Source organism: Plasmodium gonderi, assembly GCF_002157705.1.
Source record: "Plasmodium gonderi DNA, contig: Chr07, whole genome shotgun sequence".
NCBI classification, from domain to species: Eukaryota; Apicomplexa; class Aconoidasida; order Haemosporida; family Plasmodiidae; genus Plasmodium; species Plasmodium gonderi.
The window spans coordinates 629,597-648,158 of record NW_021628932.1 but is presented as its reverse complement, the minus strand read 5'-3'; the positions used below and the strand labels follow the sequence as shown (position 1 = coordinate 648,158).

The 18,562-nt window shown below is 29.6% G+C and overlaps 4 protein-coding genes across 4 annotated transcripts; 2 read left to right on the top strand and 2 right to left on the bottom strand.

The window, feature by feature from the left end:
* Positions 1-1,706: 1,706 nt before the first annotated feature.
* PGO_071270 (GINS complex subunit Psf3) lies at positions 1,707-2,330 on the top strand (the record flags this gene model as incomplete). Its single annotated transcript, XM_028687000.1, has 1 exon — positions 1,707-2,330. The coding sequence occupies one exon, from the start codon at positions 1,707-1,709 to the stop codon at positions 2,328-2,330; it is 624 nt and encodes a 207-aa protein (XP_028542801.1).
* Positions 2,331-4,602: 2,272 nt separating this feature from the next.
* On the bottom strand, positions 4,603-6,057 carry PGO_071260 (transporter; the record flags this gene model as incomplete). The annotated part of the gene is made up of 1 exon (XM_028686999.1): positions 4,603-6,057. The coding sequence occupies one exon, from the start codon at positions 6,055-6,057 to the stop codon at positions 4,603-4,605; it is 1,455 nt and encodes a 484-aa protein (XP_028542800.1).
* Positions 6,058-9,272: 3,215 nt separating this feature from the next.
* On the bottom strand, positions 9,273-9,799 carry PGO_071250 (zinc binding protein; the record flags this gene model as incomplete). Its single annotated transcript, XM_028686998.1, has 2 exons — positions 9,273-9,468; positions 9,687-9,799. The coding sequence occupies 2 exons, from the start codon at positions 9,797-9,799 to the stop codon at positions 9,273-9,275; spliced, it is 309 nt and encodes a 102-aa protein (XP_028542799.1).
* A 2,324-nt stretch (positions 9,800-12,123) lies between these two features.
* Positions 12,124-18,190, top strand: PGO_071240 (hypothetical protein, conserved; the record flags this gene model as incomplete). Its single annotated transcript, XM_028686997.1, has 2 exons — positions 12,124-14,538; positions 14,969-18,190. 2 exons carry the CDS (start codon positions 12,124-12,126, stop codon positions 18,188-18,190), a joined length of 5,637 nt encoding a protein of 1,878 aa, XP_028542798.1.
* Positions 18,191-18,562: the final 372 nt, after the last annotated feature.

Here is an 18,562-nt window from a genome sequence, read left to right as displayed (position 1 = left end):
AATATAATCACTTGAAAACACAACGCGTGGTTTTTAATTTGATATGTGCATTCTTCATTCTTCATTCTTCATTCTCGATTCTTCAATTTTTTTTTTTTTTTTTTTTTTTTTTTTATATCACCTTCTGCCATAATGCGGTAGATTTAGAAGGTACAGAAAAATGCGAATGTTAATGAAACAGATTTCTTTCCTTTCGAATTGCCCATTCAATTGTACTTGCTAACAAATCGGAATTTTTACAATTCCCCTTTTGTTAAACGAAGCGTGGCCGGATGTGTGTGAACACATACACATATTTTTCATATTGCACAAAATAGTATATGCATGAATATGTGCATTTTTCCTTTTAAGCGAAGAAATGCAATAAGCTATTTCTTCATTTCGTAAGCCTGCTGGTGCAGCATATGTACATGCATTTTTATATTCATTTTTGTGTTCATATTTGTGTTCATATTTGCGTTCATATTAGTACACATACTTGTGTACATATTAGTATACATACCTGTGTACATATTTGCATACATATTTATATATATGTATATGTATACATACATGCATATGTGGTTTTTTTTTTTTTTTTTTTTTTTTATGTTGCAATTCCTTTTTCTCCTCTAACGCTGCAAGTACATGCAAGAATCCGAAAGATAATTTAAGGAGACTGTTTTTTCACATTTGAATTGACCTGTGTTGAAACGATTAGCGATAAGAACAGCTACAGAAACTTCTCTTACTTCTGTTGCAGTTTCAGTTTATGCACGTACATATACAGATCCGAATAGGCCTCAAAAATACACCATTTATGTATGCGTTGGAAAAATGATATCGACGTGTTTTACACAATACATAGGAGGAAGGTTAACAGACATCCCCATATCTATATCATAATGATATAATACTCATTACACACCTATGCATTAAATGCATGTATGCATGAACGTGTTCAGAAGAAACACAAACACAAACACGCATACATGCACACATGGACACACGAACACATGGACAGACGAACACGTGGACAGAAGAACACAAGAACACATGCACACACGCACCCACACCCATACACGGATTTAGCCTTTATATATAAGAGCAGTAAATGCTTCGTAACTACAAGCGTTTGTTAAAAATGTATGTAATGATATAGATACATGTGCAGATAGATTGAGACAGGCCCAGGAGGACACATATACTTTCACACATTTTATAGATTGAAAATTTGTGTGCAACACTTCCACGGAGAGGTGGGTTGCATATATATATATATATATATATATATATATTTCAACCGTATTCACTGTTTTGAAATGTTAACGATAAAATAAGTAGACAGTTCAATCGTTATTGTGTTCTAGAAGTTAAGAGTGTTTTAAAAAAGGGGATTCAAGGGAATGTACTGGTGAGCTTGCCAAAGAATCAATTAATTTTAATCCAAAATTTATATAAAAATATAAAATTTATATAAAAAAAAAAAAGATTATCCCAAGTAATGTTTGCACAATTTCATAATGTTATCAAAAGAAAAGATGCTACATATTTCTTACCGAATGAGAGGTGCCATATACAACTGTAGCTGTATATTTGAAAGTTCGTTTGAACCATTACATGAACCATGCATGTGTTTTCAATCGTATGTACACCTATAAACACTCTTCCTGCTACTACTCTTCATGAATGTGCATACACACACACACTAGAGAAAATCTATAAAGATGAATGAAGAAATCGGGAAAAATATAAAATTAAATAACAATTTCTTAGAGTTTGAAGAAATAATAAAAGACATTAACACCTCATTCAGTTTCATCGATTTAGTTGAAGTCCCGTGTGTGCCACTAGTTGATATATACGGGTTGTCAGTCCTTAGTAATGAGGCATATTTAGAATATAAAAATGGGTTAAGAGAAGACAAGTTAATTGCTGAAGATGAAATTCGATTAACTCTCTTTTTTGCAGTAAAATTGTATAAAAAGAATGTTATAAAAATTAAATTTCCATCTTATTATGATATCATTGAAACCTTGAAGTTTGATCCTGTGTCTGTGACCATTGGGTTATTTAATCAATTTTATTTTGAAACAGCTTATGAACTGTGCAATCTGTTGCCAGTTAATGAGTGGCCTTCCACAAATTTTTACGACATTTTGAGAAAGGCAGAAAAAACCAGAATACATTTTTTAATAAATAACAAAACGAAGCTAAATTCATATTTCTTGGAGGGGCTTACAAACAAGGAAAAAAAAATTTACAAATACTTTCTTGAAGGCACTTCTAAGGAGAGAGAATCTATGAATAAAGAGACTACTTTGTTTTACTTTTACGAAAAAGACAAATGATGCAAGAACATGGAAGGGTGTGCATCTGTTCGTCTGTTCGTTTATGCATCTGTGTGTATACGTGTGCTATATACTTCTCCAGTAACACTCCCTTTCGAATGAATACCAATTAGTGTGAACGTGTTCGAGTTGACCCAAAAGTTGACACGATATCAATGAACGATGATCGTGTATAATTCATGAAAAATGGAAAAGAGGTGTATCTTAGAATAACTCATTGGACGTATTAAGAAGTAGACAGACAGTATTGTTCTGTTGTAAAATCAGAATATCATTTCCTCATTTTGGTTTTTGCAATTTTTTCTCGAAGCCGTATATTCATCCGTACAACACTAGTATTGTGTGTTATGTGTACAAATTTTGTATTTTTTTTTTTTTTTTTTTTTTTTTCCTTTTTAATTTTTAATTTTTTTTTTTTTTTTTTTTTTTTTGATGATTTGTTAATTTAAGACGGAATTGCAATTTTATTTGGGAATAATTTTTTTTTTTTCGTTGTGTTTTTAAAAAAAAAAAAAAATAAAATAAAAAACTCGGAGAAAAGTAAATAAAAAAAAATATAAATTTTAAAATATTGATTATTATTATTATTATAAATATTTTTTATTTTTCTTTCTTTTCTTTTATATATAGAAATGTATATGTTATTTAATGGTTTTAATTGGATTGGCTCAACCATTACTTTATTTTTATGTGCATTTATCTTCCTTTTGTTCTCTTTTATCTAGTGGTGTTCACTCAAACGTATACACAATATACAGACAAAAAATAAGGAAAAAAATAAAATTAGTTCAGGTTTTTTTTTTTTTTTTTTTTTTTGTACACACGTATTTATTATACCTTTACAGAAAAAGAAGGAAATACATTTGTTCTTTTTCTCCAAGCCTACATAAAGGCTGATATACTTTAAAGAAATATATTTTTAACCACATATGATGCATACCGAAAAGGGCAGTACCACCAACCTTTCCCTCTTCTACTTGGTAGAAATAGACATTTATATATATGTGGAACATTTAAAAGTTCACATTATGAAAAAAACTAAAATGTGATTAATTTACATATGGGATATAGAACAAAATTTGTTTTTTTTCTTTAAAGTTATTTTCTCTTGCAACAAAGCAAAAAAAAAAAAAAAAAAAAAAAAGAAAGAAGTTAGGTGATATTAAATAGCTTAACTTGAAAATATACTCATATTGGTAAGTAATAAAAAAATAAGAACAAAAGGGTATTTTTTCTTCTATTACTAAAAATTGATACCCCCCCTGTTGTTAACAAATCATTGGAATAATGTGTAAAACTGGGGGGGGGAGGGGGGTGGCGTGGAAAAAAGAAATAAAAGAAAAAAAAGAAAAAAAGGAAAAAAAAGAAATAAAAGAAAAAAAAGAAAAAAAAGAAAAAAAAGAAAAAAAAGAAAAAAAAGAAATAAAAGAAAAAAAAGAAATAAAAGAAAAAACAATATTACTCTGAAATGAAATAGAACAAATTGTCATAAATCGTGATAAATTAAAATTGACATTAGCAGACAATTGTTTAGTAAAAGGAGAAAAACAATCATATCAATGGAATGGAGATATTAAAAATAAAAGGGGAATTAAAAACCGAGCTTTGGGTTAATAGGAAATAGTCATAAGGATGCATAAAATACAGGTAGGAAATTTTTCTTGTGCAGATATGCATAAGCATATCTTCTTTGTATAAAAGAAAAAGGAAAAAAAATACACGTACATTTCAAATGTGCATTTGGCGTACAAATAAAAGAAAGAACGATTCGTGCGAATAAGTTTGTTGTGAATACAGATATATAGGTATGAAAAAACAAACAAACAAACAAACAAACAAACAAACATATATATATATATATATATGGAAACTTTTAAAAAAGATAGTAAAAAAACGATATACACAAGTAGTGATATTTTTAGACATGCATAAAATCTCGTACTCATTTGGATGCATACGTAGATACACCCAGAAGCATGTGTTTGTGTATATGTACCTACGGATACATGTGTATGCCAGTTTACCCAAAAAGTGGTGAGAACAATGAAGTGCAATTTTTTTTTCTTTTTTTGGTTCTAATAATGGCCAGAAACATTTGGTAAGGTATGCAACAATGCACTTGCACGCACAATTGTAGGAATATATATATATATATATATACATTCTGAGATTACGCAAACATCCTTCTGTTCAATAAAGAAAAATATAATATAGCACACACTTCTCCCTGTCCGCCTTGTTATATCTCGTCTCTAATTCTTCCGAAATAAATTCATTTCTTCTTTTCTGTAATTTTTAAATATACACAGCATATCAACGTAACAACACCCAAAACATTCAATCCGTAAGTTACAGGCAAATGTTTCTTATCTCCTAGGTATATATACACAACATTGGTCAAATAGGTGAGGTAGAAATTTATAATTAAACATAGAGCACTAGCTGCAAACATAATTCCACACAATTTTCCAAAATGTTCTTTGGAATATTTCTCATCAACATAACAATAGAAACATGAAAAAACGAAAGAAATGTAAAGAAAAAATAGAATTATTGCCATCATTCTGAAAAAATATCCATCAAATAGTATACATATATATGTTAAAAATATAAAAATATTATTTGTTATTATACTATATAATGAACCAAATTTTCCTGCCAAATATCCAAAAAGGGGAGTTGGAATAAATGATAATATAGTGGATAAAGAAAATACTGTTGTAAGATCATTATCTTGCCATATAAAAAAGGATCTGTTCGTTTTTATAAAATAATCAAATCTAATCATACTAGAACTACATATAAATAATGTTATTAAATATTCCCACTTTTGTGGATGATTCCAAAGAGATTTTATTTTATCTATAAATTGTGGTTTATTATCATTATTGTATGGTTTTCTTTCTCCACTTTCAATTTTATCCATTTCATTTATCATGCCTAAGTTTCTTTTTCTTTCTGCATTTGATGAACCTGTTGCACCTTCACTACTATTAAACTGTGATGTGCTACTTTTTTTACTTGGTATTATAAATATTCCAACTATAAATGCATACAAACTACATGTACATAGATAAAAAATACATAAAATATAAAATTCATCTTCCTTAAAATTGAATGTATAAAAAAATCCTATTTTTAAAAGTAATCCAATAGAAAATCCTGTAGATCTAGCTGATCCCAAAATTCCAAAAATTAGTGATTCTTGTCCCGGAAAAAATTTTGATATTTTTAACAAAGGAATAAATGACAAATCAGCTGATATACCAAGCATTAAAAAAAATATATACCATACATAGGAAAATCTTAATACTGCCAATGAAAAAAATGCTAATGCCAAAATAATTTGCCCACTTAAAAAACAAACTTTTTCTCCAAACGTATCTAATACATAACCACTTACAGATGATAAGAAGAAATGAACAAAGAATGACAAGGTAAATAAATTATTAACAGCTGCATCTCTATTCCCACATGTATCATAGGATATATTTGCATCAACTCGAAATATTTGCTTTTCATCTGTTGGACCACATAATTCACTAAATGCTCCTGATTTGTATATAATTGGTTGCCACCCACTGAATCCTGAATGTACAAATGTAGCAACTGCTGCAACTAGTGAATATAATCCAACAGCAATCCACTTATTTACCTTCAGATGATTCATTTCATTATGGTCATATTCCAGCTTCGATATGTTGTCTTTCACCTTTTTCGATGGCATCGTGTGTGTCTGTTTGCAGTTTCTCTTTTTTTTTTTTTTTTTTTTTTTTTTCTCAGATTATACTAATGATTTGCGAGAATTTATAAGTGGAATAAGTATACATGTGTATCTGTGCGTGTAAGCTTGTGTACTGTACTAATTACCAGTAATATATATATATATACAAAAATGTACATATCTGTTTATGTATATGTAATATTCTGCCCACGCGCACTTGTATATATAATTCTACGTGCGGTATTTTTGGGTCTTCTTAAAACTACTTAAGCATATTATACATATATATATATATATAAGTTGGTTTCTTATAAATACTTGTTTTTGTGTGATCCCGTATAACTTTTAACAATTTTGTATATCTTGCCCTTTTTAGCCTCTCCACCTGTTGTTTTTTCTTCAAATGAGAATGAAAAAAAAGAAACCAAATTTTGTATAAACAACAAGCGCAACAAGAATAAAAAAAAAAAAAAAAAAAAAAAAAAAAAAAAAAAAAAAAAAAAAAAAAAAAAAAATATAATTTAAAAAAAAAAAAAAAAAAAAAAAAAAAAAAAATAAAAAAAAAAAAAAAAAAAAAAAAAAAAAAAAAAAAAAAAAAAAAAAAAAAAAAAAAAAAAAAAAAAAAAAAAAAAAAAAAAAAAAAAAAAAAAAAAAAATATATATATATATATATATATATATATGCATATATATAAATAAAAACATATATTTATATGTATATTTAAAAAAACATAACACAAATATAAAGTGAGAGGAGATGCCAAGTTGTGGTAAAATTAATTGCTCAATAGGAAAAAGAAAAAATGAAAGAGAAAAAATAAAGCTCAAAAATGGAAAAAAAAAAAAAAAAAAAAAAAAAAAGCGCAGAAAAGAAACAATTACAGAACGTCGTAAAAAAATAAATCAGAACGTCGTATAAAAAGAAACCAGAATGTCGTAAAAAAAGAAACCAGAATATCGTAAAAAAAGAAACCAGAATGTCGTAAAAAAAGAAACCAGAATGTCGTAAAAAAAGAAACCAGAATGTCGTAAAAAAAGAAACCAGAATATCGTAAAAAAATAAAACAAAAGTAAAAACTCAAAAGTCGGGTTTAACGAATATGCATTAGAAAAAATTCTTGCGCAAAAGGTGATGATATATATAAATGTAGGTGAATATATGTGGAATAATAAGTAAATTAACAAAATGGATGTACTTGGATTGGAAAATCACTTATTTTATTTTTTTTTTTGTTTCATATACGCTACCAATATAATAGCATGATGCATACTTGTTATGAGGACATTTAAATTTCTCACGTGTGTGTCAATTCTTTTTACAATCATAAAACGAGATCCTCCATTTTTATTAACCATTTTTGTCGCTATTGTTTTTGTTTTCAATATTTTCAAAATTGTTTCTGTTTCGTTCTTCTTTGTGCTTTTTTTTTTTTTTTTTTCCTTTACTTGCTTTCATTTGCTTTCAATTGCTTTCGTTTGCTTTCGTTTGCTTTCGTTTGCTTTCGTTTGCTTTCATCTGTTTTTTTTTTAAATTAAGAGCTACGGTTTGTCAACGTATGTATGCACTGGTGTTGAGAGAAGTTGTAAAACGTTCATCTGATGTGAAAATAATTATAATAGAAAAACGAACCCCTCTAATAATGTTAAACGTGAGAAAGTACATACTTTTCCACATTTATTTTGATTCAACAGATTTTCTTTGATCATTCCTTTTTGGAATTACGTTTTTGCATTTGCATACATCAACTTTTGCCACTTTGATGGATGTGATACTTTCTTTCATGTTCATTTGTTCATTCATTCATGGATGCATATATGTGTATATTCTTCTTGTGTGTTTTTTTTTTTTTTTTTTTTTTTCTACACCCCTGTATCTGTTATGCGTAATCCGTGAGTCTGCATTCTTGCGAAGTATCCCTTGCATGCACTGTCATATGTGCAATAACAAGAATTAGTTGCATAAGAAAAAAAAATAAAATAAAAATAAATAAATTCAGCACATAAATAAAATAAACATATTAAAATAACACGATAATAATTGGAGGTTTTTTGAAGACCACTAATAAACAAAAACAGGAAACGATTTCTGTTGTATCAAATATTTATTTATTTTATTTTATTTTTTTCTTTTAAACCATAAATGGTAGCATTCATATAAAAAGGTGTATTTCGAATAGATCGAAATAGTTAAAATTGTTTTTACTTATAAATTAAAGACTGAAAAAAAAAAAAAAAAAAAAAAAAAAAGTGTTCATATAATAGCAAAATTTATATACTTGTTGCAACTAAAATATGCATACACAAAACACATAATTATACATACACCAACAAGCACGCATGAGCATTTGTATATGCACATATCCGAGAGCAAAAAAGTTGCTCACCTCAAGAGATGGGTGATGATAAAAGAGAACCTCTGAAACAGGTTTATCATAACGCAAATCTAGAAAAGTGGAAAAAAAAAAATAAATAAATCATACATAGGGAGAGGAAAAAAAGATTTAATTTATATATTTTTTCCATCATCACCCCCACAACCTCCGCTTGTGAGAGATATCATTTAACAGAAATATTACAAATGATTGTTTTTAAAAATTATGTAAACATATATATATGTACATAAAAAAAATATATTTACTTGTAAAGTCAATTATTTACTGGAACAAATAAGTTATGTTATAATGCAGAAAATATGCATAATAGTTCCCCTGAGTATGTATGTGTTTGTATGCTCAATGTTCATTGAATATCTTTGAACAGTATATATATATATATATATATATATACAAATTGTCATCCCTTGACCCACTACCGTCTCAGAGTGACATAATAAAGCAAAAAAGATTAATATACACAAAATATACGGATTTGAAAAAAAAAAGTTTGGGAAGGAGTTCCTCCTCTTTTGAATGTGCATATGAGATAGAGCATGGTTTATATATATATATATATATGTATATATATGTATATATACCCATGCATAAATACATAATACATATGTGGAGAGTAAAAAAAAGTGTAAACGAATTTGAAATTCTATTGGCACATTTCCCCTAGGCAGATTTCAAATGAAGCGTTCTTTCAGACAATCCAATTTGTTATCATGCTAAAGCCAGCATTGCAATATTGATGTACATATGATGTACATTCAGAGACCTTTTTAACACTACACCTACTCCTACTGTTGCCGCACGTTCTTCCTATCCTTCTCGTCCTCATTATTCATCCATATTGTTTAGAGTCCCTAAATCATCATTGAAAAAAAACTCGTTACACCCTTTCTTATTTGCATCTAAACATTTATCAACCCATTCACTATATACGTCAATACATTCATCCAAGTTGGTAATTTGGTTTACATACTTGACTCCACATTTTAAGCAAATTAGTTCTCCAATGCCTTTGGATCTGTGTCTATATAAGACAATAGAAACATAAAAAATAAAAAAAAACATAAAATAATAATAATAAAATAAATGGAGATATATATGTACAGTCGATTATCTAAAGGGAAAAACGAAGAGAAAAATCATCAAAAATATACCATTTTACCAATCGCATAGATGAGAACATACAAAAAAAAAAAAAAAAAAAAAAAGAATGAACTCGTATTTTTTCACACATATTCTTACAATTTAATATCAACAGATTTTTTGTAGCTACAAAAGGGGCAATTAAATTGCTTATCCAATTTTAAGGGTTTCTTTTTTCTTGGCTTAACTTTTTTGACTTTGCTTCTTGCCATCTTGCATAGGAGATAATTTTTTTTTCTTTTTTTTTTTTTTTTTTTCTGTTGTTGTTTTTTGTTCAGTTTTTTTTTTTCTTTTTTATTATTAAGGATATTACTTTTTGTCGGCTGGTGGAAACAGTTACACAAATTTCGACGAAAATTTTCTTAATTAAGCGGTCGTATATGATTCCGTTCCTCCAAAACAGTAATGCAAATGGAAATGGATGTGTGTGTATCGTGGTATATATTTTATATAGTTATATATATAGGGTTATATATTAATTTAGCTGAGTCATACAAATAGGGAGAGGGATGATGGCTGTGTCTCAGTTGTCATTTTCCATCCAACTCTTACTAAGTGGGAAAAATCTACTGTTCTGCTTTTATGCAATTTTAAAGCGAATTTTGTAAACAAAAAAAATTTTTTGGGTAAAAATAAAACTGGGCATATTTGGATGGGGAAGGAAAAATTAAATTTGTTTTTTTAAAATGTACACAAAAATAAAATTACACTGAACTGGGAAGAAAAGTAATAGCAAAAAAAGGAAAAAGGAAAATAATATACGGTAAAAAGAAATGATGTAAAAGTGAATAAAGCGAATAAGAGAAGTAATACGGAGAAGGAGAAGTAAAAGGAAGTATAGCCAAGTCAAATAAAATAATTATGGTGATTTTATTTGCTTCATTCATGTAACAATGATGTGAAAGCGTCATAAAAGTTAAAAAAATCGAAATGTGCCCATATATATATATATATATATATATATATATATATATTTTATTTATTTATTTCACATCTTTATTTTTCACATTCTCCAACTTCAAATCATCAACTGGGTAAACTAACAAAAATAAGTGCGATGGATTGACGTATGGGTGATAGAGGAAAGGAGAAACTTTTTTTTTTTTTTTTATTCTCCCATTAGAACATGAAGTTGAGGCATCCTTTTTCTCCCCATTGTTCACAGTGAAAACATTAAAATGAAGTGTTAACAAATTTTAAAATAAAAAAAATAGTGAAAAGTGGACCTTTTTCACGCCTGCGTGCTATTTTGAATAATCAGTGGAAAAATCAAAAAAAAAAACAAAAAAAAGGCAAAAAAAAAAAGCAAAAAAAAAAGCAAAATAAAGGCAAAAAAAAAAAGGCAAAAAAAAAGGCAAAAAAAAAGGCAAAAAAAAAAGCAAAATAAAGGCAAAAAAAAAAAGGCAAAAAAAAAGGCAAAAAAAAAGGCAAAAAAAAAGCAAAATAAAGGCAAAAAAAAAAGGCAAAAAAAAAAGGCAAAAAAAAAGGCAAAAAAAAAAAGCATTGAAATGGCCAAGTTTAATAAATATATTTATATACCTACACATTTAATTACATTTTCATTGAGCGCATCAATACACCATTTGTGAAAGTGGGACAAATTATTTTTACTCTTATAAAAAGACCCTCATAATGAGAAAACAAATTGTCGGCGGGTACAGGGGGAGCTAATAAATGAAATGATATTGGCAAAAAAAAGGAGAAAAAAGAAAAAAAAATTTAGACATTTAATCATGAGTCAAACATGCAACTTTCTGAATAATACGTAGGGAAAGAATAGGAGCATTTTATCTTGAAACTTTCAAATTTAGAAAATTGCAAAAATTCAGAAAATTTTAAAAATTACCAAGTTTCGAAGGTGAGACGCAGCGAAAACAAGATATTGTCATATTGGAAAATTGCCAAATTGGAAAGTTCCGAAAAGCCCGCGCAATCAGTGAAAGCAAACTAAAGGGAAAATTCACAGCTGAAGAAATTCATAAAAATTGAAAATCTTATCTTTGACGCCCGATCACATCCATTTCATGATTAAGAAAAGCATGAATAAATAAATTAAACAAAGCAAAACAAAAAGTACTAAAAAGAAATCGAAGAAAATGAAAAATACAATTATCCCCTTTGAAGAATTTCTTCAAAGGGGCGCCACTTTCTATATCAATATTTACTTTTTGAAAAATACACATAAATCTGCACACGCATAATGTGTATACATGTTTGATTATTTGCAAGGTTGAAGAATCATCTCTTTTCTCCCCAAGTGCATTTCTTTTTTTGTGTTCATCTACAAAACAGCAGGGAAAATAAATAAAAAAAAAAAAATAATAACAAAAATAAATTAAAATAAAAAAAAATCGAGCCTACAATTACCAAGGGTAACAACAATTAATCAGTTCATTTTCCCCTCCCCCGGCCCACCACCGCATGCTTATGTATTGGAACCCTTATCTCTCACTGTGTGTGACTCATTTTTGAAAAAAAAAAAAAAAAAAAAAAAAAACCTCATGTCATCTTCTCGTACAAACATTTTCTTCAACTAATGAATAAAGATGACATAGATGGATTAAATGTATTCTCGCGTGATGGTATAGATAAGAACCAAAAAATCTTTATTCAAACATTGGAAATAGAAAATGCAGAAACAGAAGTAGAAACAAATGAAACTGCTGAAAGAGACAGGTGTAGTAACTCCACGTTGGAAATGTTGTCTGCATTAAGTATCCATGGTCAAATGGGAGGGAGCAATGAAAATGGTAATCATCCAAAATTAGTAGAAGAAAGGAAGGAAAATGGGAATGGTAAGCTTCCAAAATTAGTTCAGGAAAGCAAAGGGATTGCGAATCTTCCAAGACCAATCGGTGTCTTGGAGGGTGAATATCCACGAGCTCAATCAGGAGAAGATTCCAATTCTGTAAATGGTAAAAATGGATTGAACAACGCCAATGCAGCTAGTAGTGCTACTTACATTTGTAACTTAGATGAAGGGGTAGCAGTTCCAGTAAAGATGAACCAAAATGAAAATGTGAAAGCTAGACTAAATGAGGACTCGCAACGAGTTATTGAAGAAGACAAATTTGCACTACATTGCAGTAAAGAAATCACTGAAGTAACTGATACTTGCAAAAAGAATGCAAAGACATGTCTACAATTGGATAACTCAAATGATGTTAAAGAAATTACGTGTAATTACACAGAAGGAGATAAAATAAAGAGTAATAAAAAATTTACTATATCTAATGATTACAGCAATAGCTGCATTAGCACAATGCATAATGACAACAGTGATGTGAGTGTAGAATTGTTAAGAAAAAATTTGGAACTAGATTCTCCTAATTACGAAGGAAAGAATGATAGTGTGAAGCTATCCAATTTTACTTCTATCCTAGATGTGATATCAAAAGAAGGAGATGCGAACTTGTTATATCCCATCACTCCAAGTGGTACAATAATATGTAATGAGGAGTTATATGCAATTGAAAAATACACAAAGGAGGAGACTGATGTGATGGATGCAGTTATTAAATCAGTGATTACTACTACTGGTGCTACTACTACTGGTGCTACTACTACTGGTGCTACTACTACTGGTGCTACTACTACTGGTGCTACTACTACTAGTACCTCAAAAGGGATCCAACAGAACGAAATTAATAACGATTTTATAAACAGTGAAAATGAGCTGATATATTCCTTTACAGAATCAATAAACAATTTCAAGAAAGAAATACAGGAAAAAAACAAAAGCATCTTCGAAGAAGTGAGCAAAAGAGGACACACGTTTATCTTAAAAATACAACAAGTATTTTTAAGCAAAACGAAAAATATATTTTGCACAAAATGCATTGATCAACATGGCTTATTTAACAATATACATCATGATATATTTAAGGAAATATTAAAGATAAAAATAGAAAAACATACTAATGAAATTTACATGATTAATCTTTTAAAAAAAATAAAAAATGATATTAATAAAGCAAATTACATGATAATGAAGAATGTAAACCAACATATTGCTGACTCACATTTAACTATACAAAACATAAACAAGGACAAAATAGTTCTTATAGGTACGATAAAAAATCTTGAACATAATTTATACAAAATGAAAAATGAACAAGAACTTATAATGTCAAGAGTTAAAATCAGTATTCATAAAAGTTTTTTGAATTTTACAGATTATATTTATCACCTCTTGTTAAATATTTACACCTCGATTTGTGAAAAAAGTGATAAATTGTCATTTTTAATTAATCAATTTAAAAATATAAACCTTGAACGTAGAAACAATCTCAAAATAAAAAAGAAAAACAAACCAAAGAAGGAACATCAAATTGGAGATACACTTCATAGCGATGGATTACATAGTATCAAAAAAAAAAATAGAAAACAAAAAAGGAAAAAAAGTTCCAAGATGATAACAGAAAGTTATGCATCATCCCATAAAGAAAGATATCGTCGCCATAGTGACAATTTCAACTCATCACATTTGTCACTAAAAGGAGAAAATTTAGAGGGTTCTAATTCACACGACATGAATTCGTGCACTTCCAATTTCAGCTTGTGTCTCTCAAATGAATTGTGCTACTCGGACCTTACGCACATGAACACAAACAAGTTCACAAACAAAAGAGATAAAAATAAGGGAAGAACGAAATTTAAACAAATGTTAATCAAGAAAAACACATCAAAGGATGAGAAGAAGAGGTCTCGTTCGTTTGATAATACGGGGGAAGAAGTTGTACGTCCTTCAAATGATAATGGGAATCCATCTTCCAACAAGAGCATCAATAATAAATCCACAAAAGGGCGAGATAAGAAATTAGTTGACAAGGTGAAAAGGAACAAAAATTGCGAGCGTTACAAGAGAGATGAGCGAGAGAAACAGTATAAGAAGCTCTACTATGAGGAGTTGCAAAAAAACAAAACATTGCAGTTTCTTCTGGCCAACAAGGTAAAGAAGTAAAACAGTAAAAAAAAAAAAAAAAAAAGAAACACACAGGGACATAGTCAATTTTTTGACAATTCGTAATGATCTATGTGGAAAATAAGAGTTGTTCACTACACAAGAATGGTTGCATGCACATTGGCAAAGCAGCCTCATCGATGGGTGAACACACCCCTTCTGTATGGGATTTCCATCACAAAGGTGTATCTATGTACATATATATATATGTATATGTATGTATATATATGTATATGTATGTATATGTATGTATATGTATGTGTATGTATGTGTATGTATATGTATGTGTATGTATGTGTATGTATATGTATGTGTATGTATGTGTATGTATATGTATGTGTATGTATGTGTATGTATGTGTATGTATATGTATGTGTATGTATAAAAGGATACACATTTTCTCCCCATTTCGTCGCAGGATGAAGAAATCGCACAAGCACTAAGTGGAACTAAGGAGGAGGTACAAAGAATAAAAATGTTCCATGATCAAGAAGAGAAGAAAATGGCAAAGGAAATAAATTATCTACGGGAATTAATAGAAAATGAAGAAATAAGCAATAAGAAATTAGTCAAGAAAAATGAAGAGTTAGATGAGTTAAATCAAAATTTAAAAAAAAAAGTAGAAACGTCCGAATATTCTGAAAAGCATTTAAACAACAAATTGTATGAATTAAATATCTTACTTTGCAAAGAAAGGGAAAAAAACAAAATTTTAACATCTCAAAATGTTAAATTAAAAAATGCTTTCATACGATACAGAAATGGGGCGAATTTATTTCACAAGAAGAAATATGGCCATATTCGAAAAGGGTTCATGAATCCTAATCCTGTGGATTATGTAGACTTTAGGGAAAATGATGAAATGGTTTTTTATAACTATTTTCATGAAGAGTTGGAAAGTAATCCCGGCAGTGATGCAGTTAGTAATGGTAGAAGTGATGCAGCTAGTAGTGGTAGAAGTGACGAATTTAATAATCGTGAAAGTTACTCAGGTAGAAATGACGGCATGGAATTGGATAGCATTATCGACATGGATGAGGAAAACGAAGGAACCAACAACAGGTATGAGGCCTTTTCTCAACACAAGAACAAGATTTATGGAGATGCAATAGATGGACGATTCAACATGAGAGAAATTAGATACCCCTTGATACCAAGGCAACCAAAAAATAAGCTGCCATACAGGAAAAATAAAAAGGGTATTGATTCATTATGTAACAATAAATATAATGAACCGTATAAAAGATACTATGATCAGAATCCATTCAAAAACTGTAAATTAAATTCTCGCTGTTTCAGTGACAATTCTGTTGATGTTAGGGTGCCACGAAAGGGCCATAGTCTCCTCCGTAGACAAAAAAAAAAGGAGATCCATGGAATTCCTAAAAATGAAAAGGGAGGCCAAATGGGGAAAACAAATGGGCAAAAGTATGAGCATGAAAAAGCAGACATAATAAGCTACGAGATACGAAAGGACATTGAAAATTTTGACGAAAAGAAATACAAAAAAGTTATAAAGAATATCACCAAGGAGGAGAAAGAGATTGAAAAAATAAAAGAGGACGATTTGTATTCTATATTTATGCAAAATTGGGAGGAATCCCAAATGTGCGAAGAGAATAGGGATAAAATCGACTACCTCAACTGGTCTGGATCGTTTATGCAACACTTGAATTGTTCTGGTGTTTACACTGGGCAAAGAATAGGTATTTATGATATTGGCAATTCTGAAAAAGCTGAAAATGCAGAATGTGCAGAAACTACCTCTCTGAATGCCACGAATAATATCCAAAGGGATTACACAAATGACGAGGGGCACAAATACCCCAAAAAAAATAATATCCATGAAATTTCTACTAGAGAATCAAAAAAAGTGGATCAAGAAAATGGTCAGAAAAATGGCGCATCCTATTTTTACCTGAACTGTTCAGAAGAAAATGTCAAAAATGTCCAATTCGGCGAAATTGTGAATAGCTTATCAGAAATGAATAACTGCACAGGTGATATTTGCATTGGAGTAAACGGAGAAGTGGGTTCTGCTAATGAATCACAAAATGGAAACCAAAGAGACTTAGTAGATGTGGAGCAAAAGATGCAGCATGAACAAGGAAAGGCAGAAAGGAACAATGAGGTGATTACTTCAAAAGGGAAAAATATGGATCATACTACCAGCCCTACAGACCAAGGGACGGATAATTTGAATGTGCAGAATGGACAAAGTTTTAAGCGGTTTAACGTGATAAATTGTGCAGAGAGAAACGAGAACTTGTGTGTGGAGGAAGGATATAATGAAGTTATAATGAACTATGAAACATATAAAAAGAATAAAGAAAAATTTATGCATCTGAGTTTAAAAAAAAAAGCACTCGACGCGGATAGAGAGGATATTATGCCAGAAATGAACATAAAAAAGGATGGCAATAATAATAAAAGCAATAGTAGCAATTGTAGAAATTGTAGCAATAATAACAATAGCAATAATAGTAGTGCGATACTTGATAATGTATTAAATAAGGAACGGAACAGAAGTAGCAGTAAAAAGGGTGTCCTTTATTACACGGAAAAACAGGAGGGATTGAAATTCGATAAAAACTGCACTCCGTTTCAGTGCATACAAAATGAGCGCAGTCAAAGCAACGGAAAAGATATGGCACAAAACAGAACCGTGCAGAGTAGCACGATACATTCTGTGTGTGGGGAAATGGACCAAGGATGTATGATTCTAGATAATAGTATAGATGTAATGTATAAAAATTCACACATTGATTACAACAGCGCGGATGTTCATTTTTTTCAAATGTCTAAGAATAAAAAAGTCATAAGTATGGAGAACTCAGTAGATATGAAAAATGAAGAAAAGACTAGTGCCGGTTCAAACATAGAGGTGGAAAGAATGAAATCTGTCAAAATGTCACATTATTATTTGGACTCAAAAGAATTGACGCTACATAACGTGAACAATAATACGTTATGTAAAAGTGTTACTAGTTGTCATGGAATACAAAGGAGCGATTTTTTAAACAAAAAAAAGAACTTGAATATTGAGGATATTATCATTCCCTCTTCTAATGAAACGGTAAATTGTGATAATCATCACCAGAATAACCCTTCCCACATGTTGATTAATACGCAATGGATAAAGAATGTTGAATGTACGTTTAGTCCCCCTAATGTATGCGGTCCCAGGAATGATACTTATAATGGCACAAATTTAATTGATCAAAAAAAATTCGAAATTATGCAGAATGAAGGAGAAAATAAATTATGTGATTACTCATTGCATGAGGCAGATGCCACATCTACTAGTGCAACCGCAGGTGCAATTTCTTCAGTGGATGAGAAGCTTAAGCTTAATGAAAGAAGCCAAGGTGCTACACTAATTAATTGCCATCAAACTGATGAATATACATGCAACCGAAAAAACAAAATGGAAAATTACACACATGACAAGGTTAGCAACGATTGGGGAAATAAAAACAAAATGAATAATCATGGGTGTACAAATGAAATTGTAAATGCAGGATTGGAACAATGTTTAACAAGTTCAGTTGTTCCAAACAGAGATTCCTGTGAAAATGTGTCAAAAAAGAAAAGTGTGGGAGATAGGGGTGTGTTAAGTAGATTACTGAGAAGAAATTAACCCCTTTTCTTCCATCGCTGTGTGTGAATTTCACCATTTACTTTTTTTCTTTTTTTTTTCGTTTTTTTTTTTCACCCCTTTTTTTTGTTTTTGTTTTCACATTATGCATGGTTACTACGATCGTTAAGCATGTTTTGGTATGCTCGTATATATATATGTATATAAGTTTTTCCCCATTGCTTAATTTACATGACCTTCGCAATGCACATAACTTATTTGCTGTGTGTTGTTCTTTTGATTAATTTTTGCTTTTTTTAACACACCTTTTTTTTTTTTTAAAAGCATCCCATTCGTTACGGAATATCACTTTTTCGTGCCTACCAATGTATAGCCATTTTATTTCTGAATACTGTGTATTCACAACTTGGCTAT